General features: G+C 43.3%; 1 protein-coding gene and 1 long non-coding RNA gene across 4 annotated transcripts in view; one reads left to right on the top strand and one right to left on the bottom strand.

Annotated features, from left to right (window-relative positions):
* The window catches only part of zgc:165508 (uncharacterized protein LOC100101652 homolog), a 33,267-nt gene extending 13,580 nt beyond the window's left edge, over nucleotides 1–19,687 (top strand). For all 3 annotated transcript variants that reach the window (XM_034701149.1, XM_034701147.1, XM_034701148.1), the window contains exons 2-5: nucleotides 4,856–4,949; nucleotides 5,055–5,237; nucleotides 15,157–15,288; nucleotides 17,191–19,687. In XM_034701149.1, coding sequence (XP_034557040.1) covers nucleotides 4,880–4,949; nucleotides 5,055–5,237; nucleotides 15,157–15,288; nucleotides 17,191–17,834 — 1,029 coding nt within the window. In that variant the 5' untranslated portion in view covers nucleotides 4,856–4,879 and the 3' untranslated portion in view covers nucleotides 17,835–19,687. The remainder of the gene's footprint in view (nucleotides 1–4,855; nucleotides 4,950–5,054; nucleotides 5,238–15,156; nucleotides 15,289–17,190) is intronic.
* LOC117825344 overlaps nucleotides 1–27,842 on the bottom strand; it is a 72,364-nt gene that overhangs the window by 33,092 nt on the left and 11,430 nt on the right. The gene's annotated exons all lie outside the window — the stretch shown is intronic.

Genomic DNA, 27,842 nt, shown 5'->3' with positions numbered 1-27,842 from the left:
GTTTAAAAGCCAAGAGCCTCTCCTCTGTCTGTGTTCACCAGACCATGCAGATTCACTGCGTCCTGACATCATGTGTGTGTTTGTGTTCTTGCACTGCGTTGTGTTACTGCAGGATGTTCAGCTCACTGTCTAATAACATGGTGTTGCTGAGGTTAGGGTCATGTTTAATATTTTGTTGTATTTAAGTCTGAATATATTCCTGTTGCATGTGGTTGTGATGTAAGTGTGTGTAGGAAAGCAGTGCACAGCGGTGTAATGAAGCGCTCGGTCTGCTCTGAGTGCTGCTCATGTCTTCCTCTGTGTTCGCTCTGCTGTTCAGTAGGGCAGTGGGGGAGTAGAAGCAGAAAGGAGGAGTGGAGGGGAGGAGAGCAGAAAGCCAGCAGTGCTGTTAACTGGAGCTGTGCGGCAGAGTGACACTCCAGCATGCATTTTTAGCCAGTTCATTCTGAATTACTTGAATGTAACACCAAAAAGAGAGTATTCAGTGCCACATAAGGTGAAAAATACAAGTTTTCTTCCAAAGTTTTGTTGCTCTAACGGAAGAAATGCTCCGGAAACAACATTCCTTGAATACAATTCTGAGAAAAAATGGCAAAAACAGTCAATTTTAGTCATGAGACAGCAGACTGGAGTGTCTGAGTGAATCACAAAAAATCCCCTCCTGTGCCGTATGAAAAGGATTCCCTCTGAAGCTGTAGACGGACAACATCAGCTGCCTGACATGTGATTTTTAATTTAAAGACCAGCACAATATATCTCTCTATTTCTCCTCGAGGGCATATGTCACATTATCTCCAGATTATCCTCCCTCTGATCTGTGAGCTGCTCTGCGGCACAAGAGGATTATCACGCCTTGCGGCAGCCGATGATACCATCGTCAGCTTGGGATCCCCCCGTTTGCTTTAGAAGAGCTGTCTGTCTGTCTGTCTGTCTGTCTGTCTGTTTGTTGTTTGTTTGGTTATTCAGACTGCTTTCTGTTTTTATTAGGTAGACGGGACAAGGTCAGAGCGTCTGGTGTTTTCTTATTCACTAGGCATCAGATTAATGAATGGACTGAAAATAGGGTAATCAACTTCAAAACGACCCCTAAACCAAACACTGGGTGTAAATCTTCCCTGTTTTGGTTGTTGTCGTTGATGGGTCAAAATGAAAGCAGGTGAAACTGGAGCTTCAGAGAGCTGCAGTCACTCACCTCAGGACTGGTCACACACTGTACCTGTGGAGCTCTACCTATCAGTCTGAGTCTGTCATCATATGGCTCAATGAGCCAGGTGTGTTGACCCATATAGAGTAACAACACGGCAGCGTCTGCTCTGCATGTGGCCTTTGCTGTTGACGTGAATATTTCCCACGTGAGTACAGGTAAGGCTATAAAAAGAGTCTGCAGACAAAGGGACTTGTCAACACCTGATACTCCCTCTGTGGTTTGACTTTACAGAGCAGACAGATTTGATGCAGGACAGACGGAGGGGAGGGGGTTCATCTTTTGTCTCCTGTCTGGTGCTGTTAACTCGCTGAAAATACCCAACTATAGCTCCCTAACTCGTTGTCAATTTTCCTTTCAAGTAGCTTCTCTATATAATTACTTGCATAATGGGAGTTGCGTCAGAAAGCTCTGAACAGCTACATCTGGCAGCACTGAAGGGATCCACTTCAGCAGGCTGTGTGTTAGATAATGTCGAGATAAACAACGACCAATCCAGACACAGTGGCCTCTTTTCACCCTATATGGCTTCTGGGCGAAGGGAACAGATACAGTGAAATGTTCTGAAGCCAGAGAACAGTCGGCTCAGTTACCATAACAAGCCATTAGCTTGCTAATTAGCCAGTAGGCTTATTTAACAACCCCCTTATGTAACGTAGAAATGAGCCACGAGTATCACTGAAATGTTCCTCTTTCAACTTCTCTTTCTAATCTTTAATGGAAAAAAAAAAGTCTGACGAGTTGATTTTTATCGGCACTAACTAGCTAGCATGCTGGCCGAATAAAGCTTATTAGCAAGTTAACAATGCAAAAACAAACAAGCACATCATTGTGCATGTTGTTAAAGCTGGGGTTGGTAATCAGATTTAGATACACTTTTAGTTATACTGGTTAAAATGATCTTTATGTCCTGATGGCAATCAATACATCATGTGTTCTTAAAAAAGAGGTAAAAAAAGCTGCAGTCGAAGTAAACCTGGGAAAACACCAACCAATCACTGTTTTTTGGGTGCTAAAATTTTAAACCATTCAAATCCCATCCTGCTGTGCATTTCCCCGGCGTGCTCTCCCTGTCCCCTGCCTCTGCTTCCCCTGACTCTATTTACTGCCCCTCTCAGGCCTGTCCCCTCTGACCTGATGAAGTGCTTTGCTCAGGACTGTAGTCCGGATCAGAGTCTAAAAAGCTCTCATCACGGGGCTCTGACAAGCAGAAGAATGAATGACATTCAGTAAGTCCTACAGAAAATGTAGATGTATTGTAGCGTCCGTCCGGATGCTGTAGTGATGACGAGCCGATTGGTGAACACGTTGAGTTTTACTAACCGGTCACTGTCGGCCGTGATCACGCCAACCAACAAAACAACAATCAATGTTTGAATGAATGAAAAACTTCTCCTATAGTCTCTCTTCTCTCACGCACTCTCTACACCTCAGTCCCTGATGCCTTCACTGACTGTCAACACTGTAGGAATTAAGAACATCTACACTGAACACATTTAACAAACAGTAGAGTTGTTACAGTATTATATGTGTTATAACTTTTCTCCTGATATCGTGTCACCAGTACAACTGGATAATGCTAGCATGACAGTTGTGAGTGCTAACAGCAGCCATGTTTGTTTGTGTTTTTAACTTTCACTATGAGAATGTTTTGGTGAGGACGGGTTTTGAATCAGTCACCATCATATGGTCGCAAATCAGTGGTGCTCGTGCATGTGAGCGGGGAGGGGGGGGGGTGAATGCTACATTCAAATTCATGCTAGTTTTCCAAGACTACCAACCCCAGCTTTAAATGTCTTGAGGCCAATAACATTTTAATCTATAGTGATATTTTCTCCTTTAAAAAAATCGGATTAACAAACATTAAGATTTAGCTAGCGTTTGTTTTGTTCAAATCTTTTGAGCTAACATTATCTTGATGAGAAGCCTGACGTTTCAGCTGGCCAAATGAACATACATTGAGTAAGGGATAATGTATGGTTAGCAGGTTGTTATTGAAAAAGAATCTCAACAGGGTGAGACAAGACCCCAACGCGAAGAGGAGGGGTCTTTACCACCCTGAAGGAACATTATCCTGCTTATTACCCGACTACTAACTTCAAATACGAACACATTTCCAAAAAAACATTGATTAAAAGATTATTTTATTGATCTAAAATGATTTATATTTACAGTTTTCAAAAATAGTCCCAGTGATTCCTCCTCAGTCGGTGTTCCATGGTGATGGATTCTTCTCTGCCTGTTGCGGTGGATTGAACATGAAACTGTCCTCATTCAGCTCTCCTTCTTCTCTGAGCTCTGCAGTTCACACACCTTTAAAAATAAACTAATGTCACAACTTTGAACCCTGCTGTTATCATCACCACCGCTCATAGTTTAAGTATGTTTAAGTTATGGTTTCCCCTCACCTTACGGTCTACAGTGGCAACAAGCAGAAGCTAAATGTGCCATAACTCTTTTCCGTGGATTGATTTGACGTGACGTGTGATCAGTTTGCTCATGTTAGTGAAAGTTAATAACTGTCGTCAAGGGGTTTAGACCAATCAGAATCAAGCATCTTGCACAACCGGAAGACCAGTAAGACAGCCGGGTAATAATAAGAAATAAGAACCCTCCTTTAAAGACAACTGTCTTAAATCACAGACCTTTTGTTTCCAATATCCTGAAGAAATGCAGAAGCTCCTACATAGGGATGTGCACGTTTAGTCGAGTCAACAAATAAAGTCAGCACCAAAGTTACAGGACAGTCGAAACAAAGCTTGAGATTCTACTACAAGTATATCTGTGCATCTCATAGCGGTGGCATTTCTGACAGTATTTTGATCTAGAAAATGGAGATGAAGTTGTATGCATGGTATGGTTAAACTGACACACAACCACTCAACTTGAGAAAACTGAACCAGCACAGGCATGTAGACGTTAACTTGCAAGGGGCTGGTGGTGCTAGCTCTGCCACACTTAGGAAACCAACTTTGGTGGTAAACTGCTTCATGAGAACATAGTGCAATGACACATCCGTGGTAAACAACAGGGGCTGACCTAGTGAAAGGTCAGTTAGGTATTTGAAGTAGGTCAAAGTTATCTAATCCTTTAAAGAGCAGTTGGGTTTATGTAATCTATCAGCTTCATCATGTTTCTTCAACATTGTTTCTAAACTAACATGATAAAACATTAATCATTGATATGACAATGGTGTTGTTTTCTTCTAACTGTTAGCACAAAAATGTCAAACTATTCCTTTAACATGTTATAACATGTTGGTCTACATTATTTAAACATAGGTAGTCTTATTTATAAGCAGCTGCTAAATTATTTATTGTTCTCCACCAGTACAGCACAGGATGTGTGCATGTGTGCATGCTTATACAACCATGAGTGTGGTTGTTGGCATACAGCTTGTGAGTCATCCAGAGCATTGATTGGTGTGTAAAGAGAAAATCCCTTTACTTTTCAAGACCTTGAAGCACTCTGAAGTAGTTGTGAAACAGTGAACACAGGAGTCCCCTCTCCATGAAAAGACAATGTTTGGTTTTTCTGTGAGTCATGACAGTATGACAGGATGTATTAAGAGGCTGGCTCACATTCATGCTGAGCTGAGCTGCTCTGACAGTTTTCCCCTGAGTCATACCTTTTTTTTTCTTGTCCTTTCAGGTGAATGTTGATGACACCGGTGAAATGTTACCAAAATCAAGAAGAGCTCTAACTATTCAAGAGATTGCTGCGTTAGCGCGATCCTCCCTGCACGGTGAGTGTAACATGAAACACACAGACGTTCATGAAATGCAGCTGATAGTCAAACATTTGTACAGTCACTCTGTATCAAACCCCCTGTCTCTTTCTCTCTGTGTAGGTATTTCCCAGGTAGTGAAGGACCATGTGACGAAGCCGACAGCCATGGCTCAGGGCAGAGTGGCGCATCTCATAGAGTGGAAAGGCTGGTGTAAGCCAATCGACACTCCAGCAGCCCTGGAGTCAGACTTCAACTCTTACTCCGACCTCACAGAGGGAGAACAGGAGGCTCGCTTTGCTGCTGGTACGTTTTCTGTTGTGACTTTTTTGTTAGTCATGCATGAAAGATTACAAAAAAGATAGAAAAGTAAACGCATGCTAAAAGCACATTAATGGCACATGATGAATATGTACTGTCAATCATAAAAAAGGGGAAAACATTGAGATATTTAAAGAAAACCTCCTGCCAACAAGTATTTAAGATAATTTAATCTGATGAATTTTGCTTCAAATAAGGGATTTTTTTTATCAGGATGTATGCAGTGTCAAATATATAAACAAGACTTTGTATCTCAATGGGACTATTCCTGGTAAAATAAAGGTTAAATAAAAAAAATGGAGCTCTAAGCCCACATGCATCCATCCAGTTGTTTCCTCAAGATCTTGGCTTCACATCAAATGATCACAACTCATATTTTCCAATCTGCAAAATCACAAATCAGACAATTACTGGCTCAACTTACCTCATTAGTGTGAGCAATGGCAGCAGAGAAAAGTTTTGTTTACCACATCCCCAGGAAATGATCCCACTATCACAAGAAAACCAGCTTTACTTTCTCAAGATAATGAGGTAAATGAATCTGTCATAATGGGAACTTGAGATAAATCAGTCGAGACCTCAAGGAATCTACGAGGAAATTACTTGTTATCAAAAGTAAATATGAGAGTTATGAGTTTAGACTTCTGCTGAAGGCTTTGGTACTTAAATATAACGATGCAGCACTGATGAAATCTGTGTATTTAAAAGCTTGTTACAAGCAATAACTTCCAACTTTGCACAATCAGGTTTTGTGACAGGAGGATAATGTCATAAAATTGTGCATAACTTTTAAAAGACTGGGTAAGAACTGTTGTTTGAATATATGCTGCAGCTTGGTCTTATTAACATGGCACAATGCCCTGCTCTGTAGAAGTAGTCAGAGAAAAAATTGGTCTGACTGTATATTTAAAACCATTTTCTGCACTGTCAAACCACCTCAGAGATGCATCAACTGCTTAAAAGGCACATTAAAAAACAACCCACTGAAACAGTAGAGGCCACGATTCTCTGACTTGTCCCCTAATAAAGGTTACACCCCAAAACACTTGATCCCACATTATATATCATTAAACATCATGGCATTTTACATACACTACCAGTCAAAAGTTTGGACACACCTTCTCATTCAATGGTTTTTATTTATTCAAATTATTTTCAACATTGTAGATTAATACTGAAGACATCAAAACTATGAAATAATCTGGTTTTGCCATAATCTGGATTACAACAGTAGTCAAATAGGGCTATCCATTCTGTACTAACCCTACCTCTGAACAACACAACTGATGGTCTGAAACACATTAAGAAGGCAAGTCATTCTACAAATGAACTCTTGACAAGGCTCATGTTAATTAGAAACCATTCCAGGAGACCACTTCATGAAGCGGACTGAGAGAATACCAAGAGTGTGCAAAGCTGTCATGAAGGAAAAAGGGGGCTACTTTACAGAATCTAAAATATAAAACATATTCTGCTTTGTTTAACACTTTTTTCTTCATTCAATAATTCCATATATGTTCTTTCATAGTTTAATGTCTTCAGTATTAATCTACAGTGTTTACAATCATTGAAATAAATAAAAACCCTTGAATGAGAAGGTGTTTCCAAACTTTTGACAGGTATATGCTACATGAAAATCTTGTTTTTAGACCATCTTCAGCCTCTTCTCATGACACAGATGACATTATAGTAGCTACAGTGTGACACAAAATAAGAGTTTTGACATACACCTACAATAAAGGTCACCCCACCCGCTCTTCTTCCTGCCATTTCACAGAACTTTAAATGAGTCCATATGCAAAAATGTATCAGCAGACTTAATGTGGACTGGATCAAGATAAGAGGAATATATGTTTCCATGAGTTGGTCTGTAGTTGGTTGTCTTTATCCAGATTATCACTGGTCGTAAATGATTCTGCAGATACTGACGGTTTGTCCTGCCGCTCACACACAGCTCCTCTGTTTCCTCCATCTTCGACTTTTCCTCCATTCACTCCTCGCACTGTTCCTTCTTTTAAATTTCCTCTGCCCTCTGCCTCTTTATCTCCTCTTTTCTCCATCTTTCTCACCCGGTCTCTCTCGCCTGCTCTCCCTCCGTTCCCTCGCTCGCTTGCTCCCTGCAATGCAGACTCTCAAGGTTAATTTGCACAGTAAGGTTTTGCTCCTGGCTAGTGCCACCGTGACTGAGCGATTTTCCTCTGTGCCTTCTCTGTTCACCTTCCTCTTTATCTTTTCCTCTTTCATTTCTTACTATTTACATGACTTCTGCTCTGTTCGCCTCTCGTGCCCTTGTCTTTCTGATCCATTATCAATAAAGGATCAGATTCAAAACTCAGATGTTAGGATGGAGGGTTTTATGGACAATTAGAATGAAGATTCAATAACCTGATTCGTTATACCACCCAAAATAGGTCCTCCAATTTTTAACATGAATCACTTCCTATGCTTTAAATAATTAAAGCATCTTTAAATGGCCTTTTTCTCTTGTACAGTTTGAACCTGGCCTCGCAGTGCATGCAGTTATCTAGTTTATACTGATGTCCACAAAAGTTATACACTATTCAATCTTATGCAACAGAAACTTAAGGGCCTGTGTCCACTAATGGCGCTCACCTTAATTACAGACTCAGAGCGCCTGTCATTGGAGCTTACTCTAGCTAGGTTACCTAAGTTGTCTTAAGAAACCTCTACTTCCCTTGGTAGTGACTGTTAAGTCTAAAAATCGCTCTGTTTGCTTCAAATTTGCTCTCACTCAGGGATGTTATACGAAAAAGGTGCATAAAAATATGGAAAGTAATCGTTTCCTTTAGCAGCAAAACATCTAGAAACTTTACCCCCAAAAACACAAGTCTCAGTAGCCTCTCCCCCGCCAAAGTCCCGCCTCCTCTTGATTGTAATTTGTTGATGGAGAAGTGATATTGACAAATGTGACTGAGCTACAGAAGTTGAACTATTTTCTACTGACAGTTCTGCGAGTGCAGCGACAAAAAACAAGAGGCGTTGCACTCAGGAAAAAAAAACAGGCCCTACCAAAACAAAAGATGCTGTTAGTGGACACTAGGGATGCGACATGATTTTTCGAATATTCTAATATTCATTCACTTTGTAAAAATCCAAGTGTTACTGTGAATATTTTCTCATTTTAAAAGTAATTTCTCATCGTTTTCCCCAGTGCCTGGTTGTAATACGGTATTCCTGCTAGACGGTGGCTATAGAGCGTCTTAAAGCTGTTTGCTAAGCGCGTTAGGTAACCGAAGAAGAATGCTAACTGCATTAAATAGCAAAAGAAGAAGAAAACATTAGCAACAGTCACAGCAATTTTCTCCGTTTCTGAATCTCACACGACTACAGTGCACACGTATTTCCAGAGACTGAGCATGGCTGTAAAATGTAAACACACACGCCATGCCGCATCACAGAAACACAAATGTAAAGATCGAGACAGATGCAGTCAGTGCCCGCTACTAGCAGCACCTCGTCCTGCTGCTGGTTAACGTGACTGCCACACAAAAGGGCCGTTAATGGGACAGGTCTGAGTGGGATGCCAATGATCATCGAATAGTATTTTGGCTGGAAATGCCCATCCCTAGTGGACACAGGCCCTTAGGCTCCTTCTTTTTTTAATTTTGATGTTACATGCATGTGAAATGTTACATCAAAGTACGGGTAGCTGCAAAATAGCTTTAGGGTATCAAATTGATCTTAGTATAGTAAATCCAGCACGACTTCCCTAAGCTGCAGAACCTTTAGGTCGAGCAGATTTTAAGCTGAACGGTAAACTGACTGAATTTATTGGTTTATAATGCTTTTCTTGTGTAGCTTTTACTCTACATGTCACATTTACCTATTGCTTGGAATCAACATATTGTAGTGGTATGCAGCATTTGAAGATACTCACAGTAAGGACATTTAATATGGCACTGGCAAAGTATTGCTGTTGCAGAGTTCAGAGGATTAATCGGCGTTAGTTAGGATGTGTGTTTGGGAGTCATCTCATTTGTTACATCATCAGTGTGGATCCATACCATCAGGGATCTGCCGGTCCTGCTGACTCCTTTATTTCATCGACTCTCTCCTCAAAGCCCTTGTAGTGATGGAGTTACAGCGGGTGACTGGACACAGTGCGTGAATGTCAGTGAGCGCGTTAGAACACAAAGTGAGCATGTGCAGACATGTGAAAAGTACCTTTTGCTGGATATAGTTGCAGGAGAGGAGAAAAAACGTGTGTGGAGGTGCATGCGTGGAGTTGAGGTGCTGGTTTGGTTGTCCTATTGATGTGATGGCTCCCACTAACACACACACACGCACACACACACACACACGCATGTTCTTTTAAGTTAATCCTGCAGTGTCTCTCTGTAGCGCATGAAGCTGGCTGCCAGGCTTGACTGACGCAGAGGCTCACTACTCTGTTTGTGTGTGTGTGTGTGTGTGTGTGTGTGTGTGTGTGTGTGTGTGTGTGTGTGTGTGTGTGTGTGTGTGAAAGAGGAGCAGGGACAGAGTATTGGAGGGAAATTGTACTCAAAGTCCATGTGTGGATGTGTGAAGTCTGTGTATGGGTGTATTAGAGTGGCTGTACTCCAGTCTCTCGTACACTGTAGTGTAGCGGAGGAGGATGTGACAGTACTCAGCAGGTTTACAGCAGAAAGCAAACAAACCTGTTGGAAAACCTGAATCTGTAAATTGGCATTAGATGATGGGAAACAGTCTTTGCTACGAGCAACGGCACAATCTCACAATGCAGAGGAGTAAGAAAGACTTCAAACTGTGTCTGCTCCTGAAGCCAACAATGTTTCACACCTTTTATATAACAGGAACAGCTTTGTGATGAAGTGAAGAAACAAGAGAATAAACCAAGATCAAGCAAGCAATGATTAACAAATAAACCTGACAACTTGTAGCAAGACCAGGTTTTTGCGTGGAACAATTGAATTTGACGCATAAGATGTAAAAACGGAAATTTAAATGAACAATAAAGTACGTCAGAGAAAATAACTGAACAAAGAGCGAGGTCAATGTGGAATAAATTGTTTAAAAGCTCCTGTGAGAGGACTTTTAAGCTGGTTATTAAATCAGAATAAATAGATATTGATACCTCTTTATGAGCCACAAAAGCAAACAAGTCCATCAGCATAGAGATTGGCTATGTACAGAGTAACTGATCCTGAAGTCGCATTTGTCAGGGTCAGGTGTTTAAGGGCACGGTGCAGGAACGGCCTTTTTCTAAAAGCATTTTCCACAGCTAAGATTCCTGCTATTTAAAGATGTAATATTTAATTTCTTTAACAAATAATTTCTGACACATGTACAGGACAAAATCAGCAAAGAATCAGGGTCCTGTTTTGTCCACAGGGGGCGCCAATTTCAACACAAATTTAAAGTTACTCACAGGAGCTTTAAATTGTTGCTCAAAAACCTTTGCGTGCTTAAAAACAGTCCTGAGTTCCTGATTTTTATGCTTATGCAATAGTCTCTGATCAGCAAACTGCCTGCAGAGGATCTAAGAGGCCATGAAGAACCACAGAACGTCAACAATCATAGATGCAGGCCTAGACCAAGCACTTTGAATTGATCTGAAATCCTTTGTGGTCATTGTATAACAGGAGACAATTAAATTAGGATCACTACACCTGATTGGTGCATTGAAGTTAAAGGGAGATGCTTGCATAAGTGTTAAGAATATTCATACAGATAACATACACGCCATAGTTGTAGCTATGTTCATTGCGCATGTCCATCTAAAGTCTGAATGACCTTGAGGAACCAAAGTCCATGGTGGTCTGTTCTAATAGTCTGGGCTTTACTGACCTGTCTTGCCTGCCTGAAGCAGTAGGTCAAACAGGTGGTGACCAGAATAAGAGCAGTCTTTAACGGTATTTGTAGCGAGAGTGTTCAATGTACTGCAGAGCTGGGAGCTGCTGCACTCATGCGCGCCCCCATCTTGAAACTACTTGAGAGCCTTTTTGAATTTTAAAAAGGCACTTGAGATAATATTCGTTATGAATCTGGGTCACTAGATTATGTGATGTGTGATAGGAGTTGCTGGTGGTGATGTACCTACAGATGAATATCACGCAGCTCAACAGTTCCCCAGAGCTCTTTGAGGCTTTTAAGCTCAGTGTTCTGGTTTCTAGTTCACTCTCAACCTTATTTCCAGTTACAACAGGAAGCTGTCTTTAAAAAGCCAACAATCCAGAGTTCCTGCCTGACATCAAGCTAACAGACAAAAGCTCTTTCATACTGGAAGTCTGCAAGAGCACCAGATCCTTCATCACGCCCTTGTACTCTTAAATTAACCCCACAGTGGTGTAGTAGTGGTGTCCCAGTGTGTGATTTCACATTATGCTATGGCGCTGTTGTAGAACAAGACGTAAACACACAGGAGGGGCTTCACACACACACACACACACACACACACACACACACACACACACACACACACACACACACACACACACATCCCTGCATGCTCGACCAGCACACATTGGTCCCTTCCATTTCCTCTGTTAAAACCTTGGATGCAGGTACAGCAGTGATATGACTTGGTCCCACCTTTCCACCTTTGTCTCCGTGACATTTATATTAAAGGTGAGGAGTTACAGCGGCGCAAATAACACCTTGATCTGGCAGTATGAAAAGAGCTAAAGTTAGCATTGAGCTACAGGAAAGGTTTCATGCTGCTTAGCAGTGAATATAAGTAGCTTTTTTTTTTAAAGTTTTTCACATTAACATGTGATGAAGTGATGATATGTCAGTGTCACTTTTCTCATAAAGCTGTCAACACAGGTTAGAGGGGAGAAAGAGTCTGCTTATATATATCCACATTGAACCAATATTCATGCAAACACCTTCAAATAAGGTAAAGGTGTTATAGTTGTAATCAAAAATGCTTTTAGGCACACGCTTCCACACACAGAGGCTATTGTCCTTGCTGCAGTGATGTCTGGTTTGACTTCCCGCCACAACCATTCGCTGTATGTCTTTCCGTCATCTTTTCTGTCTCTCCACTGCTGTCCAATCAATGAAGGCAAAAAATGCTCCAAACAAATAATAATACAAAAAGCTTGGGGGTGCTGCTGGCCTAGCGGTCTAAGCACCCCAAATACAGAGGCCACAGTTCTCATCTCATACCTCTTTACGACCAACCCGAACCGGAGCTGGTTGAACTCACGAACCGACACGGCACCCCAGCAGCGCTAGCGCGAACTTTCCCTCACAACAACAACGATGGCAGACAACGGCAGCTTGTCTCCTCGGACGACCACTGCTTTGCCATGGAATCCATTAGTCTCTTTTATTTTTTCCCTGCAGGAGAATTGTGGAAACACGTTTGGTTTGTGTTTTTTGATCACAACAGCCCCGCCCCTCGCCCCTGACGTAAACTGTTCGCGGTTCTAGACAAGCAAAGAGTTGGAGCCGCTCAGGAACTGGTTTTCCCATCCGGGAGCTGGTTCACTCACAGTAGAAGCACGAAAAAACGGTTCTCAATTGAGCGCCGGCCCTGAAACTGCCTTGGTCGAAAAGGGGAATCAGAGTTTGCTGATTTGACTCCTGGCTGCGACCACCTCCTGCATGTCCTCTCCCACTTCCTACTCCCCACTTTTCCTGTCTTTCTTCACCTGTCCTATCTAATAAAGGCAAAAGTCCCCAAAAATATATAATGAATAAAAATGTAAAAAAGCTTGAAACGTAGTCAGACTGTGTCATCATGTTTTGCTCGTGTGAGATTAAAAGGATGTCGTTTAACTTTTAGAAGCTCAATCTGGTCGTGAGCATGACTCATGGTGAGGTTAAGTTCAGGTTGAACTTTTTTTCAAGTTACTGAGTCATCTCAATATGAAACTACAAGAACCTACATCAATGAAAGTCCAAAGTCTAGTATATTTGTTATTTACGTCACGTAATAAACATCAGATTTATTCCAGAGAGGAGACTGAAGTGGTCTTGTATCTCTACCTGTAGGCGTTCGTCATCTCTCATCCCTAGTTTTGTTTGGCATGTGGGTTACTGATGTCAAAAAGCATTTACTCACGTGAAAACGGTCTTTCTGCCTTTTTCTAAATGATTAAAAAAAAAAAAAAAAAAAAGGATTTCAAAGGAGATCTGAAGAGCTTCCTGTGCGTGTGCACTTGCTGGAGGGTGTGCCCCTGTTTGTGAGGAGGGTTCAGGGCCTAGCTACAGTCGCAGATGAATGAAAGCATCGATCTCTCTCTCTGTTGGAGACAATGCATGAATACTGAGCATTGACCGGGGTAAGAGAGGCAGAGGGAGTCAGACAGAGACAGAGAAAAAGAAATCAAAAAGAAGCGAGGGACATGGCTGAGAGATTGCACCGCGAAAGAAAAGAAATTGGTAGGAATGAGGAGAGTCAGGTGAGTCGATAGAGCGTTTCATTGAGAGAGACGGCTGGAAGAACGGCGTGACATGGAGGAGGGAGTGGATGAACACGGAGGAATACAAAACAGATGGATGGGGAGGAGGAAGAGGACACGGCTTGGGCACAGAGATAAAGAGGAAAGGAGAAGGGAGTCCTATTCTGTGATTGGCCAGCTCCTGATGATGATTAGAGGTGATTGGTCTGTTGGACCTTGTGGCTTATACTAGTTCTGGCACATGCTGAGTCACCTCGGCCAGACACTCACAAACACTGGTGTCCTCTGTGTGTGTGTGTGTGTGTGTGTGTGTGTGTGTGTGTGTGTGTGTGTGTGGACAAAAATGCATGACAGTCAAGTATGACATGGGAAAACAGTCTAACACAGGACTTCCACCAGATCCATGTCTGGTCCGTCTCCCATCCGCTGCAGTCCAACTCTGTGCTCTCTCATCCGTCAACACCCACCGGTTGCGGTGGAACGCAGCATGAAGCAGGACTGCCGGACAGCTGGAGTCATGTGACTGAGGTTTTCCCCGCAGCAATCACTGAATCAAGGATTCTCCTCCTCCTCTCCTCATCCATGTTGTCTTTCTGGTCCCCTGAAAACCTCTGACCTGTTGACTCCAGGCCTGGCTCCGCTCATCATGACGGTTTGTTGTTGTAGTGAAGTGAAATACGATCTGGTGATAACACAGAGTGTTTTATTCTGAAAATTAACCGGATGTTTTCATTTTGTTTTGGTGAAACCTGACTTCCTGTCCCGCTCCATCTGCTCTGTTGAGATTGATGCGTTGTGCTCCAGCATCCGGCAAAGATAGAAGTCTTGTGTATCTGATCTGGAGGGCTCCGACCTGCCGGATCAGAGACGCAGCCAGAACGCAACAGAGCAGATCCAGTGGAAGTTAACACATTGACTAGAATAGAAACCTATCAGATCCGGGGCTGTGACAGATCAGAGACGGACCAGAGACGGATTTGGTGGAATTTGGCCGTAATGCAAATCAAGTAGGTCTCACTAAAGATCAGAAGTACTAACTGTGGAAGAAACTGCTGGAAATACTAGAAGGTGAAAGTAGTCAGGGCTGGCCAGATGAGAAACAAAGCAAGACAGGAAGTGAAGTCAGAAATGAGGCGAGTGATTACACAAAAGTACGTCCCTCCTTTTATTCCCAGTGATATCAGCGTTTGTGCTTTCAATAGGCTCTTCTCTCTGCTCCCTCCAACTTACTCTCTCCTTGCAATAGCAGGAATGTATCCTGCATAACAACACAATCAAACACTCCGTGACAGCCGTCCTAAGTGCACCCGCAGCCAAATGACCGCTGAGGAGCAACAACTGTAATAGGAAAGCTGTGTCTGTCCGCTTTAATAGTACGCCATGCACTTTGTTCCCCGCCTTGACCTGCCAATCAAAACAGCTACATGACATGGAGACACAATGCCCCCGCCGCTGTCTCCTTGTTACCATGCCAACAGTGTATTTGTGCATGTGCAGCGTTTGAGTGTTTGTGTTTGTGTGTGTGTTCACAGGAGTGGCAGAGCAGTTCGCCATAGCGGAGGCTAAGCTAAGGGCCTGGTCCTCTGTGGACGGCGATGAGTCCAACGATGACTCATATGACGAGGACTTTCTGCCTGCCAACGAGCCCGCCACACAGAGCACAGGTATGTACACGCACACACATCGTACCTCTACAGCTCCATATTTTTACCTTTAACGCTGTCCCCTTCTTTCTTCCTAATACCCAATCAAACACCGTCTTCCTCTGTCATCCGTCTCTTCCTCTCTTTCATCTCGTCTCTTGTCCCAGTGCCCTACTTTCCTTCCCTCTAAACATTTTTTTTTTTGTTCCTCGATGCAATTTGATATCCCTCCTGCAAGTTTAATATCATTTCCTTTGCTGCAGAGACACTGTCTGAGCGAGCGTGGTATGTGAGCGGGTTATAAATACACACTGTATTTGACCAGGGCTGTGTGTGTGTGTGTGTGTGTGTGTGTGTGGTTCTCTGTGTGTATGCCAGAGCTTTCATCTTGATTACACTGAGCCACCAATAACCTGTCCTGTAGCTAATAACATTCAGCTCAGTGCTTCTTCTCCATCTTTATACATTTATCTACAGCCTCTTTCTGTCACACATGGGCCTGTTAATCAATGGAGCATCATATACAGCACCATGTATGTTATATAAATCTCCCTTAGATCTGAAAAAAAGGTTATTTTGTTCTTTATCTTGTCACTTTTTCTTGTTAAAGCCAGTTTCTTCATATTAATCTTGACTTTTTCTTGCATTTTTCTACATTTTGTATTGTGCAAAAACCCAACTATTATTCCTGAATGCATCCTGTGGAGACACTTTAACAGTTTGCGTGTATTTCAGGCTTGTTTCCTTCCTAACAAATTACCTTAAACGTCTTAAACCTGGCTCTATTTTACCATCATTGCGAGTCTAAATGACTCATACTTATGAGAGTTTTAGAATTTCTGCAGCAGACTGAGGCGGCTGTAACAGATGCTACATCAGGGAAAGTGCCCCTACGTTAAAGTGCTTCCTGGCATACAGATACTCTGATTGTTGTTGAAACTGTGCAACAACAATACAGGAGGAAGTTTACAGACACAAACCTTAAAGAGCTGTGAGGTACAGTTCAGTTTGTGTAGGTTTTGGCGCCCCCTGTGGACAAAACGGTACCTCTCAACTCCCTACCTGGTTTTGTCCTTTATGTGTGAAAGTAGTTATCTGGCAAAAATCTCATCCTGTGAGTATGTCACTCATTAGGGGTGCAAGTAATGCCTTGTGGGGAAACAGTGCGCCCCATGTACAGAGGCTATGGTCCTTGAAGCAGGCGACCCCGGTTTGATTCCAACCTGCAGCCCCTTTCCCACACATCAAACCCCACTCGCTTTCCTGGTTCCTAGCTCTAAGGGCATAAAAAGCCCCAAATTATAACATATAAATATATTCATGTGATTCCTTAGAGATATTTGCCATGGAATATAAAGAAAAGTCTGTTTTGGTAGTGTGTAGTCAATCCCTGCGAGTGGCTCATGGTTTTAGACGCTACAAATAACTCTACAGAAATAGAAAATCTTTATGCTGATGATGCTTTTTAAGTCATGAAGAGGCATCATTTTATAATCAGTCTGTTTTATAACAAACTGAAAACACAGGAGCGGGGCACGGGTGGCCTAGCGGTCTAAGCGCCCCCACATACAGAGGCTATGGTCCTTGTCGCAGAGGTCGCTGGTTCGACTCCCGGCCGCGACCATTTCCTGCATGTCTTCCCCCACTCTCTGCTCCCCACGTTTCCTGTCTCTCTTCAGCTGTCCTATCAAAAAAAAAGGCAAAAGTCCAAAAATACACCTTTAAAAAACAAACAAACACACAGGAGCTTTGATATCCTTTAACCAGAAACCGGAGCTAGCTGCATCACTTTCTTCAAAGCCATCTGACAGAAAGAAGTTAGTCAGTTAGTGTTGTCATGACCCCTCAGTGACCAAATGTGAAATGCAGATCCTCTTTTAAATCTTTGTTCTCCCCGCTCACAGTCTGTTTGTTTCCCTCCAGACGTGCCATCGTACCCTCCCTACTTGAAGGACCTGATCCACAGCCAGCTTTGCCAGCACCTGGGCCTGCGAGGACAATGCTGTGATGGTGGCGGAGGAGAGGGAGGTGGCAGCGGCGAGCCCTCACCCACAGCACGCTCCCCGGACACCCTGTGCTCCAGCCTCTGCAGCCTGGACGAGCACCACCCGCTACTGCGCGACCTGCGCGGACATCGCGCCTCGCAATCCCACAGCAACGCCGCAGAGCTTGCAGCCAAGATCCTCTCAGCGCTGCATGGAGGGGAGGAGCTTCTGCTGGCCCGACTTCAGAGGGTGGGCCAGAGCGGGCCAGGCGGAGGGGACTGTGCCTTTCACAGCCTGGGCGGAGGAGGAGGACGGGGCATCAGGCCCTGCAGGGGTCAGGACTCGCCTTGCTACTCCATGTCTTACTCTGAGACGTACCTGTCGCCCGGCGAGGACGATGACAGCCCCTGCAAGGACTATGAGAGCACCGTGTGCCAGGTGGAGGCAGAGGGTAACGGAGAGTACCCACCCGAATACGACCCACGCAGGAGGGTTTCTGACGTGGCCTCCTCTGGAGTTGTGTCTCTGGATGAGGAGGATGAAGATGAAGAGGAGAGGGCAGCAGAGCCGAACAACCACTGACTCCTCTCATCTCTTCTCAGTGTTTGATCCCTCTCTCTGTGGGGGGAGGGGGGGGGACTCCTCCTCTCCATCCTGTCTGAAAAGTTTGAACATCCGCGCATGTTGTTTTTGGACTGAAGCATCCGTCTTTGCCTTACTTGCAGCATTTCAGCCCCTCTCCACCTCCTAACTGCTTTGTCCTCATTCTACCAGTTTTCTTTTAAGGCGTCAAAACAATCTTTTTTATCAGTGTGACAACAAGGGGGCGGGACTGGCTCTACAGCAGTCCAGGGACTTTCTCGTGGGTATAGTTTTTGGCTCTGTCCCGACCTGGGAAGTAACTCTAAAAATGGACGCCATCAACAGGCAACAGAATGACAGCAGAGTCCGAAACTCTGACTTATCTTTGCATGTTTTGCAAGTGCTGAAATGATGGGCTGACCCGGTCTTGAGCACGGTTTGTAATCTCAGCTGTTCTGTATAACCCCCCCTCGCCCACAACCCCAGTGTCTCCTCTGGGAGGGAGGGCTGACACTGCATCCTGGGACCTGCCCTTACCTCCCCTCTCTTCTCTCCCTCCCTCCCCCATCCTTTGCAAGAGACAAAATAGCATCCTTTTGGGCATGGCTTGCTGAGTATGCCAAACTATTTAACCCTGTCACTACAAATTATGAGCAAATGCTGGAATGTCTTTAAAGTGACAGGACATAGTATGTATTTTAAAATAACAAAGTTAAAAAAAGACTTGTTACAGATTATATGACAGAAATGATATGCTTTTATTGTACTAGTTTTCTATCACTCAGACATGTTGTTGTTCACATTATCCCAAACATCATTATGATGGACATCTGCCATAATGATGTACCATAGGTACTGGATATTTTTAGAGGTTCTTTGGATTCCTGCGTGGAAGACACGAGAACTTTGGTTGTCTTAAAAAAATACACACACAGCAGCAGCAGCAGCAGAGACGACGACAACAACCACTGACAGAATGTTCCTGAAGTGATCCTTTGGCGATTAGAGTTTGACAAAGAAGAGGCGCAGGTGGAACAGACTGATTTTTTGGTGACGAGGAGAGGTGCATCGGAGATTTTCTATATTTTTGTATGCGTTGTCTTGCTTTGATCTCTTTGCCTATGCGGCGTGCCAGTGTATGTGGTTTTTTGCACGAAGCTAACGTGGCTGTAGATTTCTCCTTTTCTTCGTTATCACTGTGTGATATAGTTTACTGGGAAAAAAATAACAATACAAAATGTGAACAATTTTTATTTTGGTTTTCAAAAGAGGATACTGTGATACGGTTTGTTATTGCCATACGTCATGATCCTCATGAAGAGCTCTTATTTTCCTTTTTTCAAAATGCTCTTCTTTCTTTCCTCTCATACTGAATCCTAAAAAGCTTTGCCTTTTAATCTATTCTTTCCTTGTTTTCTATGATATTTGGCATGTTTAAGTGTGGCACATGCAGAAACTCCCCCGTCTGCATGGCGATGTGAGGAGCTGTGTTGAGGTTCTCCCAGAGGGACCGTCATTCATACAACTCAGGAAACTCCATTGGACAAGAGCATCAGTGCATCCCACTCACTCGCGTCACACCTCCGTCTCTCATCTTCAGCGTGTGGGTTTGTGTGCAGTTTTATGTGTCTGTGAGAGAGAGAGAGAGAGCGCCTGGTGTGTGCAGTTATTTTCTACAAATAATTAAAGCACAGATTCAGCCCCCACATCTTTCTTTCAGTGTTTGATCGTTCAGAAAAGCCTCAACGTGCGAGGCTGTATGTTTGGTGCAAATGTGTGTGTGGCTGTATTGTAAGATGTCAGCGAGCCTTTAAAGCTTGCATTATAAACTCATTACAAACCCCTCCAATGCAGCGATTCCCTTTAATGCAGTGTCTGTTGTGTTGTTAGAGGTTGAACTTTTACTGGTGCTGGAAATTTAAGAAACAAAGGCATTTAGTGTAAACATCCAGAGCTTATGCTGAAGAGATGACGTTTATAACAGGCTCAAACATGAGCAGCCAGAGAGTTGAAAAGACAGCGACAACTCAGGGGGAACCATCAAAGCTGTGCCTTTCATCCGTCACCTTTGACCTCCCAAGTTGCACCATCATCATCATCACATCATGTGCGCCGTCACTCAGGCCGTAGCTCAGCTTCTTTCCCTTTTTTAGACGACGAAGTGTCCAACTGAGGCAAAAACAAACATCCTGTTGCGTTTCCTGCGTGTGTTTTTTGCTGTAAGTAGAGACTGGAGGTCACAGCGGGCGTTTACGTCACTGTCCTTTTGGTTGACATTAAAAGCCGGACGATGCTGGCGAGGCGAGGTTGTGCTTTTGTCCTAGTGCGGTTATGAGAGTGAGCCATTGTTCGACACCCTCCCCTTTTTTTATCTGTCCACTCAGTGCATTTGCTCTGTCTGTCTCTCTGACTGTCCACGTCCTCTCCCCGGGTAATGAGTGTGTGAGCGAGGGACGGGCACCTTGGGGTTGTGTTTTAAATTCACCCTGCTGTCACGTACACACGAATATGTTTTTGTTTGTATACTCGTGAGGACAACAACTACACATTTCTCTCCAGTCTTCACCTCATCCTAAATTTAAGCTGAACTCTGAATCCTGCTCCCCTTGTGGACGTGGCATCATGTTGAGTTCGTCATCTGTCTTCTTGTGAGAACATTTTGTCCTCATAAGGATAGAGAGGGAAGATTTCCCGCTGACACACACACAGACAGCCTGATGAATGTCTCCCCTCTCCATCCTTCTGTCTCTGTCCTGTCATTTCCTGCCCTCCTCCCACCACTCTCTGTCTCCGTCCTTTCCTCTTTGTCCCCCCCTCCCTCCACCCTTTTCCCACGGTGGGGGCTCATTACGTAACCAAGAGGATGTCTGAGTGCTACCTTTGCCAACAGGCAATTAGCCCTCGATTATGAAACGACCTGACGAACAGGAGATGCATATCTCCCTCCTGTCTGTCTTTTTTGCTCCCTTGTGTCATTTTCCCCTTCACTCCATCTGCACCCTCCCTTTCCCTTTTTTCTCTCTTCCCCTTCTGACCGCCTCAAGCGTTTTCTGAGCAACATCTTTTGAGGTTGGCTGTCCCAGAAAACTCCAAGTGGCTCCAAGAAGTGTGTTTTTGCTCCCCTCTCTGTTCGGAAGTGATTAATATTTCCAAAAACAGAAGAGGACCCAGCTGTCCTCGAGTTGGACAGATGTCTTTAGAATGAAACATGTCTCTTTATGTGTGTGAATGAGTGTGTGTCTTTGGGCAGTGTGAGTTTAGTTTGTTGCTTCAGGCGAGCGCTGACATTGGACACTTACCAGAGAGCAGTGCTCCAGATTGCTGCGCTCTCTCTGATAGTGGCGGGAGAACCCGGCGCTATAAAAAGACATCAAAACATCTGTTGGACAGCGACAAGGCAGGAGGGCGTATGAATATTCAGTAGGTGGTGGCGTCCTCATCAACCTATAGCCTACTTACTGTTTGAGAACAAACAAAAAAGGGCCGCTCACCACATCATCCCCCCAGCAGTGAATCTGAGGACAAAGCCTGCACAAGAAATGACTACGACATGTGAAAACTGCAGAAGGAACTAAAAACAGAGAGTGTAATACTCACAGAGGGAGCAGGTCTGAGTCTAACCCACATTAGCCTCAACCGTCTTAATTACAAAATCCCACAATGCTCTGGGGGTTTGGGTGCACACAGTGACACCAGCCACACACACACACAAGACAAAATGCTTGTGAGGGTTCGCAAAGCCATAATACTCACCCCCAAACAGAGACGAACACACCTTGAACCAACAGGACAACAGATGACCCAAAATGAATGTACTGTCCCATCCTCATCCTCCGTGGGTTGCATATCATCACAGCGTCAGTCCAACACACACACACACACACACTCAACAGTGTCCTCCCTCTGAAATCTCAATCCTCAATCTTTCTTTGTCTCTTTTCCTCCTTTTAATACTTTTCTTCCTCTTTTAGCTGAATGTAATTATTTGAATATTGCCACCTTGGATTTGGAAAATGAATCTTTGTTTGCTGCATCTGATATTATTTCAAGTTAATAAAATATTGTTATTGTTCTTTGCAACCAAGACGAATCTGGTGTGATTATTTTGGATCTAACAAGCTTTGGACACGAGAGCTCGTACTGAATGTAGAGGTGTAAAAGAAATTAAATTTAACCTGTTTCTACGTCTACTATCATACTCGCATAGCAAAACAAGCATTCTGATGATGATCACATTTATTAAGCACCAGGAGATGACATCAGAGACAGACAACCAGCCATCCCCTATTAATTTATCCTCTAATGGTGTTAGCATGTGCCACTGTGGTGCCATCAGGGGTTTGTCAGTGGTGTTTGTTGTGCTGGAGTTCAAGCTACAACCAAGACAAAGGACAAGAAGGGCAAATTATGTCCACCAAGTTTCCATATATGTAATAGTCATTACTATGTATACAGTTGTGCTCATAAGTTTCCATACCCTGGCAGAATTTATGGTTTCTTGAGTAGATTCTGTTGTCTTTATGATATAAAAGAGTAAACACAGTTGTTTGAAAATTTTGGAATCTTTAGCCCATCTTTTCTTTTATCAGTCATATTCTCTGAAAGATGGCCAAAAAAAATCACAGTTTCTGCCAGGGTATGTAAACTTATGAGCACAAGTGTACTCATGTGCACACAATTATCTGGAGTCTTAGGGTGTTTTCACGCCTGCAGCTTGTTTTTGTTCCCTCATGGGTTGTTTTGTGTTCATGCTGCAATATTGTAAAGAGAGAGCACCATCACAGGGCTGTTCTTACATCATTATGCAGTCCCTCCAGGAAGTTGCGATTTCGCGATCGCAACTATCAACGCAAATTCAACCAATCAGCGCAATTTTTTCGCGGCCTTGCAATTTTATACAATCACCGCAAATTTGACCAATCACCTTAACCTCAGCCCCTGCACGTCATTGGTTTTGTCATCAATTTGACTTCCTTGGAACATAAACGTAAGTCCTCACTTGATCGGCACTTTTCAACAACAAAACACGCACAGAGAACGGGTGAAGAGCGAGGACAGCAGGCAGGACAAGTGACCATGACAACGTAGTTCTTTATAGATTGAGGGGCTCAGTGTTCGCTTGGTCACCTACCTGCAGCAGGTGTGCTTTATGAACCAGCTCTCCCTCCTCCATGCATCTGTCTCATCTGCATTGATGATTTTCACCCCCGGTGTGCGTTAGTGATAAAGACACAACTGTGGGACAACTGTTTAATATTTGACGTTTGACGTTGTTGCAGCCATTACCATAAAAAGCTCTGCGTCTACAGTTTGATTTAATCCAGTTTGGTGATACATCAGACACCTTTAGTAAGTTTTGATCAACTCATAGTCATCAAAGATGCAGATTCATTTCAGAGTGCCGTGAACTGCACTCTGCCTCAGTCGCTGCAAGGGCATTCATTCAGGGACTGTCGTAAATGTGCAATACAGACCTTTCATGGCATTTTTCTGTGAATCAAGAGAATCAAAATACAGTCAGTGGTCACATCAAGAATGTTTTCTAAAAACAACTGTAATTTAGCGTATTTACTTGCCCCTGAGATGTTATTGGGGGAAAAAAGCAAAAAAAAAAAATTCAAAAAGCTGTCGCAAGATCAGGCTTTTCAGGACGCAACAATCCTGGAGGGACTGCTTATGGCACAGGCTCCTTTTCCGACTGTGTAGGTAAACAAATACCATGCATACCTGTCACAGCTCTAAGACACTAATTAACATTAGCCAGTTAACTCGCTAACAAAATGAGTCTTTGATTGACTTGGAGCAACGAGGAGGTCAATTGCTTCGACATTTGGGCAGATTTTGGAGACCACGCACAAAAATAGTTAAAAAAATGTGTGAAGTAGTGCAAGAACAAGAGGGGAAGGCCAAGGAACTCCAGCAGTAAGCAATGGTACGAGACCAGCTTGGGAAAGAGACGGTTCCTGTGATAAGAAGGACACATTTCTCTAAACTAAACCAGTCGTTGAACCAGTAGATGTTGTGAAGTCCTGTGATGTTGCTTCACTGAGCACCAGCTTTTCTGCTGATGCTGAATTGGATGGTGATGGTTAGTAAGGTTAACCTATCGCTAATCAGAGCGTGGTGAGTCGAGCAGTTATTTGTTCCAGTTGCTCGGTTGATTGCGTTCTCACTGCAAACTAACCGCTCCAGGGTTCAATTCGGAACAGGCTGTGTTCACATACATCCAAACAATCCAAGAGGAAGGAGGGAAACCAGTGTTTTGAAACAACTTCTCCAAAGGCCCAAGGGTGTGAAAGCAATCTTAAATTCCAGTTACTCACCATTTCTTGCTTGAATGCCCAGTGAACAGTTAATAGCATTGCGGTAAACATTAGGGCAGCCGCTGAGGAGTGGGTATGCTGGGGAAACTTTCCATTACAGTATTATGGTTTTGGCAAACCAGTAGTTTCTACTACAGATTTGTAGTCCGAGATGTATTGACCAATCACATAGTACCAAGCTTTGGTGAACGCACAAAAACATCCATGTGTAGAGCAAAAGAAGGCAGAACACAACCCTGTGTAATGACAACCTGGCCCCAATCAGATTTCATCAAAGGCATCAGTAATGACTGATCTGACTTCCATTTATCAAACAGACATTTTTATAGTTGTTTTTTTCTCTCAAGGACAAGGATTTGACAAAGCTTGTGTTTTTAACTTTCATAAATATTCATCATGCTGCTGTTATTTCTGTAAACTAAAGACCATTAATTGTAAGTAAATCACAATAAAAGGAACTGAGACTTACCAGATGAATGGCGCCCCTAAAGGGAAATTAACCAATAAATGGTGGTGCTTAATTTTCATAGTCACTCTTTAGTTGCTAAAAGTAAACAATGTATCATTGAAAAAAGGTTGTTTTGGCAGTTAGCAATGTATTGCTAACCATTAACTACACTGGAATGCATATGCCATCATTAGACAGTCGCTGATGAGTTTAAGACTGGAAGACCAGTACCTGATGTTTGCTCATACTCAGGTGCTCTATATGCTAATTTAGTGCAAATACTTAATAAAATAAGGACTTGAAATGTCTCCTGTGTGAACAAGAGTTACAGAGAGATGGAGGGAGCTCTCAGTTAATCTCTCTAAATTCCATACAGTGTTTTATGGTCATGATAGTATAATTAACTGTTACAGTCACCTCTTTCAACATCATTTACGACTGCACAATGGTACACACACCATCAAACCGTCTGTAATTAGCTCCCTGACACAAGGACATCATCATTATTAAGTTATTACCAGAGCACAGGACAGCAGTGGAGCTGGTCTTCCTGATTCTCTAGCAGTAGGTATTTCATTCCTCCATGACATCATGGGCCCCCGGGAGCTCAGTAATCCATTAGGTGGGTCGTCACAGAGGCCGAGAGAGAGGGAGGGATATATCAGAGCAGGACATGATGGATTTAGAACAAAGGCGGGTGTGATCATGAGGGGTTTGAATCCCTGGACTCCCACGAAGACTGATGATTAGTTGTGCTGTAAACAAGAGGCTGTGTGGTGAGGTTTCTAGATGGGAAAGAATTTTTTTCTTCATGACACTGAGAAAATAATTGCATTATCTACTGTGTAAAACCGCTGCAGTAGTGGATTCAATCGACCTCCCTGCAGCGAAAGCTGCCATCTTGGTTGTTGACGAAGAGGCTGAAGTCGTGCTCATGTGTCACCCGCCCCATTTCTAAACAAAGGACTATGATTAGTCCGTTGTATCTGAAGTCTTTGGAAAATGGTTTCGAATGACAGCTGCTCCAGAGATCTGGGTATGCTGACGCTGTCGTCCATATTTATGTTCAGTCAAGTGAGAAACAAGCACTGATAGTTGGTAGGAGTAGAGGAGGTAAGAGCTTCAAGAAGTGAGGTTAAATTATGGGGTTATGGCTGTTCCTGAAACACAGAAGCTGAGGGTTTAATAATATAATAATATAATAATAATAATAATAATAATAATAATAATAATAATAATAATAATAATAATAATAATACATTTTATTTATATTGCGCTTTTTGAACAAACTACTGTTGTTACCATTGCTTAGTACCGCTGGAGTGGCTGCTTGTTGCAGCAGCTCTCACTTTGTTGTTCTCTTTTGGGCTTTTTTTTCATATCTGTTTAGTTCTCTTTGTATTTGGAGCCTGTCATGTTTTTTAACGACTCATTTGTTAGCCATAGACACCAAACTGGCTACGTTTGCAGTGGTGTTTTTGATATTTTTGTTCCTGTGTGTCCGGAGATCCTGCGTGTATCCATGGTAACATTGTTTACATACGAGATCAGCCGTAAGCAGCCGTAGCATGTCGATACTAAATGATGCTAGGCCCGATGTTCCCTGCGAGCTGAGGAGAAGGAGGCAAGGATGACGTGCTGGTACTGAGATGCAAGCTAAGAAAAGGCGAGATGGACCTGTCCTTCCACCCACTGTTATGGGGAATGTAAGATCTATCTACAATAAGGTGGACGAGCTAACCCAGTACCAGAGGGAATACTGGCAGAGTAGCATCATGCTAACAGAGCTAACACCGGACACGAACGCCACATTGGAAGGATTTCACCTGCTGTGGGCGGACAGGATACAGGAGAGCAAGACTGAACTAACTGGTGAAGAAGGTCAGCTCGGTCCTGGACCCTGTGGAGGTGGTGGCTGACAGGAGGATTATGGCCAAGCTGTCGTCTTTGATGAACATTTCTTTCCTATATATATTCTTGTTGAAATTCTTGTACTGTACACCTTTTTGTTTTCTGCTGTAACTCCATGAATTTCCCAATTGTGGGATGAATAAAGGAGTATCTTATCTGATCTTATCTTATCTTAAATGCCCAGTGGTGTCAAATCTCTGAAGATGAAGTCTAAATTATCCAACTTCTAATAACAACTCTTAGGAACAAGTTCGTTCACTGACAGCTGAATCGACCTTTGATTTAGTGTTCCTCAGGAGAAATAAACATAGCTAGAGTTCCTTGAAAGCCTCATGTACATTACTAGAATCAAACAGAGGAGCGTCATCATGTCTTCAGGCGTAGGAAGGCTTCAATCAGGCTGACGCACCTGCAGCATGTGCCGTCAGGGGTCACCAGGATGTAGCCGTGGAAGACAGGTAGTCTTGAGGTTGCTTGTAATTCTGCCTTTTGGGATGCTAAGTAAATTTAAAGGTGAAACTACATTACATCTGGATTACATCATACCTCATTGTTTCCTCAATCTAAGTCCTCCAAGCTTTTTACTGGTAAGTTCAAAAAGGCGCCTCAGAGCGATGAAGTTTTGGTCTCCATCCTGCTGTTTATTTTTATCACCAGTGATAAGTATCATGCCCTGCTCTGTGAGTCTGCAGACGGGACTGTTGCAGAAAGCCGTCCAGATGCCAAACCAGGCCACACGATGAGTCACATGCCAAACTGTTCTGAATGCACCAGAGGAACATGCAGAGTGAAACTATTTAGCATACAGAGAGAAGTGGGAAGGGTAGATAATTTGTGTGAGCCCAAACCTTCAAGTTCTGTGTTTGACCTACTCTGCCATACAAGCCTCTTCTGTTCTCAGAGCTTTTGGCTCTTTAAATGCTACTATACTAACTACTACTATCCATCCTACCACTACCAACTCTCTCTCTTCATCTCCCTCTATCCCTCTCTCCAACTCGGTCTCAGCAGATGTGTGTCTAACATGAGTCTGGTCCTGCTGGAGGTTTCTGCCTGTTAAAGGAAGTTTGTCCTTGCCACTGTAACTTGCTAAATGCTGCAAAGTGCTCTGCTCATGGTGGATTAAGATGAGACCAGACTGAGTCCTGTCTGTAAGAGGGGACTAGACCTTATCCGGTCTTGATGTTGGGTCTTTGTTGATAATAAGACATAGAGTACGGTCTAGGCCTGCTCTGTTTGGAAAGAGTCTTGAGATAACATTTGCTTGATACAAAATCAGCTGCCTTTAAAGACCCAGTCTCGATGTAGTTGGGTGTGTCTAGAACT

The sequence above is a fragment of the Notolabrus celidotus genome, chromosome 14 (genome assembly GCF_009762535.1).
Source record: "Notolabrus celidotus isolate fNotCel1 chromosome 14, fNotCel1.pri, whole genome shotgun sequence".
NCBI classification, from domain to species: Eukaryota; Metazoa; Chordata; class Actinopteri; order Labriformes; family Labridae; genus Notolabrus; species Notolabrus celidotus.
Note: the sequence above shows the minus strand (reverse complement) of the source record. Positions and strands in the feature narration are given on the sequence as shown.